Raw genomic sequence first — 10,254 nt, forward strand, 5'->3', positions numbered from 1 at the left:
CACCCACTACTTTGCTAACTCTCTCAACTGCTTGCACGACTTACTCGCATTTCTCATCGTGAATGAACACACGTGTCGTAGGCCTCCATACCAAAACCCTAATTAATATCCCCCCGTGTGACATGATTGATGTCTCATGATTTGTGGAGTCTACAAGGCGGACTTGTGTTTAGTTAGTCGATTGTTGACTTGATTTGACGATGAGTCTAAGTATCGTTCAGTCGAGCATGATTGATAAATACTCTATGATTCATGGATTGAGCATGTCTGCTTGGATGTATAGTTCTCGAATAAATGTTGATAATTGGATCAACATGATGAATATTGATAGTCTGAGCAAATATTGCTCGTATGATGAATTGTTGAATTACTGAATATTGATAGTTGAATCAATATTCCTCATCCGAGAAAATATTAATCATTTGATGAATTACTGAATATTGATAGTTGAATCAATATTCCTCGTCTGAGCAAATATTGCTCATTTGATGAGTTACTGAATATTGATAGTTGAATCAATATTCCTCGTCTGAGCAAATATTGCTCATTTGATGAGTTACTGAATATTGATAGTTGAATCAATATTCCTCTTCTGAGCAAATATTGCTCATTTGATGAATTATTGGTAGCATAACCAAATAAAATATTACAGTAAAACATTTATAAAATAATAGGCTTGGGACCACCCTAATCCTATTATTAGAGGTATTACTTAACCGATAATATAATAATTTATTATTTAATAAATATAATAACAATATGTTAATTTAAAGAATAATTTTTAATTTTTTTGAACTTGAATTTGAAGAATTGTTGTTTGATAAAAAGTACCTATGATGTGGAACCATTGACTAAATTGATAGAAGTTACTAGATGATGAACCATTGGAAATCGTAGAAACATTAATACTATAGTATATACAATGCATTATAAACTCTGAGAAAACTTAATGTATATGAAAATTAATTTTTATTTTCCTAATAGAATTATTATTTTATATAATATTTGGGACCTATTAATATGGAGAAACCAAGAGTTTTGCTCAAACAAGGGAGTTCGCTCAAATGAAGGAGTCTTCATGAGATGGGGAAAAATAACAAAATAATGGAAAGAGGTGCGGGACCGGCCACGGTCCCGGTCCCCTTAGGCGCCTCTTTATTATTTTATTGATATTATTTTCCTCCATATTTTGCACAGGTTTCCTCGTTTGTCCATATTTTCTAACGCTCGTTCGTGCATTCTGGTGCTCGTTTGTGCATTATTTGCTAAGTACACTCACACCATTTCTCGGGGCTTACTCTGTGGTGGCCTAGATGTCCGATAGGTGAATATTTATTAATAATTCATAAAATTCAGCTGAGAATAATTCATGAAACGGAGTAACAAAAATCATTTGAGTATTTATTACTAATTCATGAAATTCAGCTGAGAATAATTCATGAAACAGAGTAATAAAATGAGTTGAGTATCTATTACTAATCCATGGAATCCAACTGAGGATCATCCATGAAACGGAGTAATGAGATAGAATAGATTATTTTCTAGGAATTCAGTTGATGAATGACATGCTAGAATTAACCTATTTGCAGAATTGAAATATGAGATAATTGAAGCATCATACTCGTTACGAGGAGGGTGTATAGTCAGGGAACAACGAATAGCGTGACGTCCTGAAGGCGTTAGGCTCTATACTAGCATACAATATGTTTAGGAGCCGCCCAATCATTAAGAGATTCTATACACGGTCTCTCTACGTAGTCAGGGAACAACGAGCAGTGTGACGTACTGAAGGTGTTAGGCTCTATACTAGCATGCAATATGTCAACGATCCGCCTAATCATTTTGGTTCTATGTAGAGGTGATGATGAAATGTGTGAAGCATCGAAAGCTCAGCTGAGAGGCCTTTCGAGAAAGATATTCATCATAGCTCTGAGAGGAACGTTCACTCAGTCAGAGATCGTGAAATGGTTCATGGATCATAAAATATGAATTGTCACATACATTCCTGAAGCCGGGCCAGAAACATGCAGTATCATGATTTTACGATTTTAGCCTTTGCCGAAAATCTACCATCAACATCAGCTAATAAATTTCAACAAATCTGGTGTTGTCTTTAGCAACAATACTGATGACAACACTTGTAACCTTATCCTCAACAATATGGGAGTCCAAGTGCTTGAGCTAAATGATAAATATTTAGGCTCCCCCCTATTCACTAACATAAGCAAAATTCTATCTTTCAAACCTTGTGTTGACAAACTCAAGATCAGACTGGAAAGTTAGAAGAATGACCCCCTCTACCCAGAAGGAAGGCAAACCCTCATCAACACTGTCACGTCCATAATTAGAATTTACCAAATGAACTTTTTCAAGCTTCCAGAGCAAACCTGTCAAGATCTCAACAGGATTCGAAAATATTTCTTCTGGGGAAAAGACATTGATACTCCAAAAGGCTACTATCCAAAAGCTTGGAATTCAGTTTGTAAACCAAAAGACATGAGAGGCTTGGGATTCATGAATATGGAGCAATTCAGCAGCGCAATGATTACTAAAATTGGATGGAGACTTGAAATAGAAAAAAACCCTCCATGGTATCATCTTGTGGATGCTAAATACCTTTTAGAAAAGAATATTCTCAGTATGGATCCGAAACCAAAAAATGGAGATTCCTGGATATGGAAACGAATTCTTGAAGGTATTCGCAATATACAAGACCATATTCAATGGAGGGTTGTAAATGGTAAAAATAATCAGAATATGGGAAGATATTTGGAAAACCTCAATTCCCACTAAGCTGAATAAACCTAATGACTGCCCAACTGACCTCCAGTTTGTTGAACACTTACTCAAGAAAAATGGTGCTTGGAATGCCCCTGTGATACATCAATGGTTCAATCCTGAGGAAGTTTCAGCCATCCTTGCTACTGATACACATCCTGGTGAAGAAGACCAAGTTCAATGGAAGGTGACAAAGTTTGGAAAATTCACTGTCGAATCCCTCTACAGAGCTACGATGGAATCTTTATATGGAAATGATTCTCATACCGGTAATTGGAAGGCTATCTGGGATACAGATTCCAGTTATTCAAATTTTACTATAGAAATGTGCCTATGGAATACTCCCTACTAATGTTAAAACTCACAACATTCTTTACTATATTGATCCCATGTGCAAGTTGTGCAATAGTGGGGAGAAAACCATGACACATTCATTCTTAAATTTCCCTGTTGATACCTATGTATGGCATCAACTATTGGGACTAAGTCATAAAAATTTTAATCTTACCACAAATTTTCTTGATTGGTTCAATTCTTGGTTTACCTCAGACAACCCCAATCCTAACTGTTACTTTTTTGCCACTACTTGCTGGTACATCTGGAAGGCCAGGTGTGACTTTATATTCAATTACACTGAGCCTAATGCTAGACATACTATTCAGAGCATCAAACAACATATATTCTCTCATAACAGAATATATCATCCATGGGCCCACATTCTCAACAATGTCTCTTTCATCCTGAGGACAATACTGTTGTAGATATTGATCTATATCCTCCCATCTCTACTGAGCAGAGAGCTGTCTTTGGAGTTGTCATAAAGATATACACTCTTCAAGATCCAGAGACCCTATATTATTACACTTTATTGATTGATACTGACTTTGCAGAAATCACAATTGAAACGAGAAGACATTCAAGACACTTTGGAGACGGAGGAGCAACAGAAGGAGATGATCTAGCCGTCCACTAGGCAAAGGAAATGCAACACACCAATATTGAAGTTCAAGCCGAAACAATGGATATTCTAATACACTTTACCATGCTTTACCACAATGCCGTAAGAGGAAGGTTTCATCTTAGCTACCATGAAAGACTTAGAAGAGACAATGAGGAAGAGATGACATAACCAACATCATTTCTTTTGTTCTGGAAGGTCTTAAAACTATCCGTAGAACTCAGAATTTAGACTCTTTGAATTTAGTTATGGTATGTAAAAACTCTAATCATATGAGTAGTGGAAGGCTTTATGTCACTAACTCTGGTATGTACTCTCCTTAGGTTTGCCTAAGTTTTGCTATGAAAAACTAAAAATAAAATATAAGAAGAAAAACTTGATCAAATCTTCTTTATAAGAAGAAAAACTTGATCAATATAAGATGGTGTCCATCTAAGATTGTTTAGAAAAATAACATAGTATGATTAAGAAACGAAATCAATGTTTCATTTGATAAGAAAATGTAAAGCCTAATCACAATAAATGGTTCGACGGGAAAAGGAACTCAAAAGTATCGGTCTTTTTCTGTACAAATTAATAACTTTGTAACTTTTACTGTTTATGTTTGTCGTTTCAAAGCCCTCTCATTACAAAGTTTAACCAATTTCTTTTCTTGTGTAATCATATGAATCATCCTATAAATAAATTATTAATTGTACGTAATTATTAGGTTTATGACCCCTTAAGGATGCATTTAGACGAAATGACATTTTCTTTATCTGCTTGTAGTGGTGTGTAATGGACTCTTACACAATTCTTAACTTACTAGGCATTCGTTTAGCTGTTTAATATAGTTTAGTCTTTGATTGGTAAGAAACTAATTCATGACCTAATTGTGCTTAAATTAGTGTCGTTGGGCACTACATTTTGGACGTAACGATACAAATAACAAAGTCGCCCCACTTTGACCCTGACAAACTATATTATTCATGACCGCAACACCATTGACAATGTGGATGGTTCAGTTCAAAGTGTGTCTCGGAATCTTTACCGTTATCACCAAAAATTCCAACATTACAAATACAAAGAAAACAGAGACTTGATTGGCAAACGAACATCATTTCTGTAAATACAGACAGTTTGCCCAAGTTAATTCTCGTTCGTTTGAGTACCCCAGATCGCAGGATCACTTAATTAGATAGTTAGATTCGATGTATAAACTTTCGACTACTCTAACCTTGCAAGCCGATTTTAAGGTTACTTGAAGCCATAAGATATGGGAACTAGGCCATGACGATGTCTGAACCTTTGTTAGGCTCATAAAAGGATTTTACATTTGAATTTGGCTTGCTTGCAAATCTAAAATTTGGACTGCCTGACCCTGCCTTGCCGTTGGGACGGGAAGGAGCAGTAAACTAGATTTGTTAATTTAGAAAAACGGAGCCAAACCTCAAAAGTGTGACTCAAACCGTACATTCATGCTCCATGGCCCATGCATCTAAAACCGCCCCATGTGCACCAAAGCCTTTACCAAGGTTTATGCTTTTTAAATAAGTTGAGCTACTGGTGATGATATCTTGCAATGATTTAGTGCTATTTAAGAGCTGTTGGTTACTTGAAAGAATCAAAAGATTTCCAGATCCATCAGCACAAAATTCCAGGCCAGAAATTATAATTTGGGCGTGTGGCTCGAGCGCACGTAAAACCCGACGTGCCATGTTCTTTCAGGACTTTTTGCTCAGTCTCTATCTAACTCTCTATCTATGCGTATAAATTAATTATGGAAAAAGATAATGGATAATTAGCAACAATCAAGGAAGAGGAGGAGGTCATATTCTCATATACATCAGAATGAACTTGTTAATTGGGCGAGAAACTAACACAATAGATGATGTTAGTTACCTACTTTTTGTCCTAGATTAAATCAATACTTTAGTGACATTTTTAGGTAATTTTAATTAGCTCCGGTGTTTAACCAAAAATGTGACTTCATCCATGATCATGCCAAAATTACTTTTAATTTTCAGAATTTGAATAAATTAAACACCATTAACACACTAGTAGAGTGATTAGTGATTTAATCGTCGCACTAAACTATGGTCTAATTGGGTAGTCAAATAATGTGACCTTTGGAACCATGTAATAGTTCTAATCCATTAACCCAAAAGTGTACTGGTATGTTAGTTTTACCCAATAAGAAACATAAAGTGCTTAACTTAATTAATTCTATTTATTTTGGTGGGGTGAAAAAGGCACAAAATGTTAAATCCTAGTAGCTAATGGAACCTCTTACGGCTGCTTCCATCCACCCACCAGCGTTCGTGCGATGCCTTTTACACTACAGGTCGCTCTCTGCGGAGAATGTGACGTCGTATGCGGCTTGGGCCGCTTGGTGCCGTATCTTGCGTTATGATTGACGAGCCCTTTGCTCATGCACTTAACGCTTATGCTAATTTTTTGAAATATTTGAAAATTGAAAGGGCGAGGCCAAAAGATTTTGGCAGTTGTTTAAATGTAAGGAAATGGCGTACGATTCATATCTAAGACTACGATTCAATCATTTATATGGAATTGCTTACCCTACGCCATTTACTGGTGTTTTTGGAATAAGGCCGAACAACTTTTAAATTTTACATAAAATTTGTTAAAAAGACCAAAATCAACAATTCCTGGGTGAAATGGACAGTTAGATTTTGATACTGTTTAAATGGATAAAAATGTAAAAATAGGCAGGATGTAACCAGTTTCATCGTGCCCATTTTCAAATATTTTTTCTTATTTTTAATTTACACAGGATGTATCCAGTTTCATCCTTGGTATTCTTTAAATTTAAGTTAGGATGAAACCAATTTCATCCTTACTATTTGTTTTTTTGGCCATTTCACCCAAACTATTTTTTACTCGTCCATTTGAACCGTGATTTAAAAATATTTGGACAAATGAACCATTTTCCGTAAATTTTACAGGTAAATTTGCGATGGTGGTTTGGTGGGAGATGAATAAACGGAAAACGGGTCATTTGTCCAAATATTTTTAAAACATGGTTCAAATGGACGAATACAAATTATTATGGGTGAAATGGACACCAAAAAAATAGCAAAGATGAAACTGGATTCATCCTGACTTAAACTTAAAAATATCAAGGATGAAACTGGATGCATCCTGATGTAAATTAAAAATAAGAAAAAATATTTGAAAATTGGTAGGATGAAACTGTTTACATCCTGGCTATACATTTTTGTCCATTTAAACAGTATCAAAATTTAAATGTCCTTTTCACCCAGAAATTGTTGATTTTGGTCTTTTAAACCAATTTTGTGATGAATAAACCACCTCATGCGCACCTGTTTGAACTACCTCATGCCGTCATGCGCACCTGATTTTAGGCTTCTTGCAAGTTGCAAACCTTTGGAGCTTGTTTTGTCTCACTCGAACTAAATTAGTGGAATCAAATGAACTTATATCTGATTTGAAATGATCTTGATGAGTCGTCACATGATATACGAGAAATCCTACCATAAAAACTAAGCAAATCAAAAGAAGGAATAAAGACAAGTGGCTTCCTTTCTCAATCTAATTACGAGTCTTCAAGAATCAAGATCATCTCTAATAATACACAATAAACTAGAATATCAAACTGAATTAGTGTTCCAAATTTCCACGAAAATACCATTACTTTACCTCTCATAGACAAACATTATCAAGTAGTTTACATATGTAGACATTAGACAGGACTACATTTATTAATGTATACATGCACATCATCATTTGTGATGAAAAGACTAATACGAAATTAGATAATCCTAAAATTTTCCAACAAAACTTAGGTCATATATCTTATAATCTTATGTATGCATGTATCATGTATGAAACCAATTTAGTTCCAAAGGGTTATCCTACGTAGAAGAAGACCTAGAAGATGAGTGATATCATTTTGTCTGCATGGCTAGGTTTTTGGGTTCTTTTTCAAGTAGTGATGATGGTGTTCGATGAAAATGCAAACCCAAAGAATCATTCACCTCTCCACAAATATACAAAAATATGACTCAAATGATGATCTCCCTAATTTCTTAGACCAATTACTGTACGTGTCTTTTAATTAGTGACATAACAAATCATAGTTCTAGGTAAAGGAGAGGCAAACGTAAAGAGAAGGGCCATTTAGCAAGAATCAAAAAGCAAGGAAAGGGGTCACCCAAACTACAAGAGGTGTCGGTTGTCACTTGCAGTTCTCTCTAGTTTGATATATACATAGCTTTTTTCTTTTTTTTGTTGTTGCATGAACCTAACTCATCTCAGCAGCTGAATCCTTCAAAACACTGACAATAGCTATTGTAATTCAAACTTCTATACTCATTGATAAGGTACATGCATACGCAAATAAGAATTGAACGCCCAAAAATGTATAAAGGAAGAGAATATCTAAATATACGCATTTTTAAACAATCCGAATTTTTTTAGCTAATGTGAAATCCGACGATTTAAAAGTGCATTTATTGTGTCTTTGTACACTCAGAATAACATTATAACATGACCATGGATGTAAGTCATTATCATAAAAAATTAGGTAAGAGTGACCAAATGATGTAAACGGAACCCCCCCTCTCAAATACACCCCTCCTTATCTAATCCAGATTCTAGAGGATGATAGGAATAGGAACAATCCCAATCCAAGTCCCAAATATAGAATGATAATTGCCTGATAGCATATATACAGTTTTCGCATAAGGATCGTCCCTTGTTGTGGAAACCTAGCTAAAAGTAACAAAATACAAGTACACAACACATGTCATTGACTCATTGACAGCAATCAAATTTATATATTTCTGGGAAAACTAGTAGTACCCCACCAACTGGTTTAAACATTAATGAACTCCATTAATTAATTCTCTCTTTTTTTTCATCCGTGACTAAGTTTGTCTCTTTACACGTCCTTCCGCCATGATATCACTACAAAAATGCATCACAAGTACCTTACCATTTCTCGTCTATATATATGGCTTCATTTCTTCAGTTTTTCTTCTTAACTTCACCATCTTCAAAAAAATAAGAAAAATATCTTCAGTCTCTAATATCTTCAGCTCAGAAAAACCAAGCGAATTTGCTTCATCACTCATCAAAAACAATATCATCTTTCGTCTTTCTTTATTGATAAAATATGTCGAAAATACATCCAAATTACGAAAACCCGTTGAAGGAAGTTATTTACTCCGATGATAAACTAGGTGATAGTCCAACGAATTTAACGGTTTGGAAGAAATCGAGCATGTCGTTTCAAGGTACGGATGGGTTTACGGTTTTTAATCAACAAGGAAAATTAGTGTTCCGAGTCGATAACTACTCAAGGAAAAACCGGTGTTTGATCGGTGGACTTGTTCTCATGGATGGTATTGGAAGAGCCCTCATGACTCTTAGACCTCGGGTAATCACATTGATCTATCTATAATCTGATTAGTTATAGCGATCTTTTCTTGAATTATCATAGGTATTAACATTTCTCTTTTCAACTTGGTTGAATCAGTTGTTAAGCATGCAATATCAATGGAATGGATACGAGGGAGGAGAAGATGAATGTAAAAATGCCACCAACACACCAATATTTTCAATGAGAAGAAGATCCATTCGCCGGAAAAGCAATGAAGAAGCTGAAATCTTCTTTAGCACTAGTGACTCTGGCAAGTCAGTATCACCTGATTTGCGAATCGAAGGTTCATTTAGACGGAGAAATTGCAGTATCGTCACCCACGACGGCAAGAAAGTAGCGGAAATATCAAGGAAGAAAGTAAATAACACGACAGTCGTTTTAAATGATGATGTTTTTAGTCTTGTTGTTGAACCAGGTTTTAATTGCGATATAGTTATGGCTTTTGTGGTTATCATGGATCGTACATGCCAGAAACCATTCATGCCCGTCTTATGTAGAAGTAGTAGTAGTTCTTGAAAGAAACGTTAGAGCTGAATCTGATTGCCACAGTGGATTATAGTTCGAGAAAAATACAGGGAAGGATAACCAGTGGGTGGTTTTCACGTTCACAATTTTCTTTCTTTTCCGGTTTTGTATAGTCTAGTGGGAGTGAATAGGACAATAAGGATGAGTATACGTTATTGGATCCTTGGAGAGAATGTAAATATTTAAAGATATATATACTTACACTTTTGATCAAATGGATGTTTCTTTATCCAGATTAAGTTCGCTTTACTAATTAAGATTTCTCATTGGTAAGAGTAAAGAGTTCAGCTGGAGCCAACACATAACTGGCGTTAAAACCTACTAACAAGAAGAGTTTGATTTTACTCTTTTTCAATAAGTGGGAATATAAAAATAACCATCTTTTGGCTTTGTAAGTTTGTAACGTTTCCGATGATTTCTTAGGCCCACTTCTAAAATATCAACCGTCCGGTGATTCCACGGTCGACTTCTCGAGGAAAACTGTGAACTGTTGGAAAACGATTAATAAAAAAATAATTTTTTAAAGTTTTAATAAAAAAATTATAATTTATTGTTTTATTTTATGAATGAAACTTTTTAGTCCCACATC

General features: G+C 35.1%; 1 protein-coding gene across 1 annotated transcript; it reads left to right on the forward strand.

The window, feature by feature from the left end:
- The first annotated feature begins 8,729 nt into the window (after positions 1-8,729).
- Positions 8,730-9,880, forward strand: LOC113313915 (protein LURP-one-related 5-like). The gene is made up of 2 exons (XM_026562691.1): positions 8,730-9,137; positions 9,237-9,880. Exons 1-2 carry the CDS (start codon positions 8,874-8,876, stop codon positions 9,654-9,656), a joined length of 684 nt encoding a protein of 227 aa, XP_026418476.1. The 5' UTR covers positions 8,730-8,873; the 3' UTR covers positions 9,657-9,880.
- The last annotated feature ends 374 nt before the right edge of the window (positions 9,881-10,254 follow it).

This window comes from Papaver somniferum, chromosome 9 (genome assembly GCF_003573695.1).
Source record: "Papaver somniferum cultivar HN1 chromosome 9, ASM357369v1, whole genome shotgun sequence".
Classification (NCBI taxonomy): domain Eukaryota; kingdom Viridiplantae; phylum Streptophyta; class Magnoliopsida; order Ranunculales; family Papaveraceae; genus Papaver; species Papaver somniferum.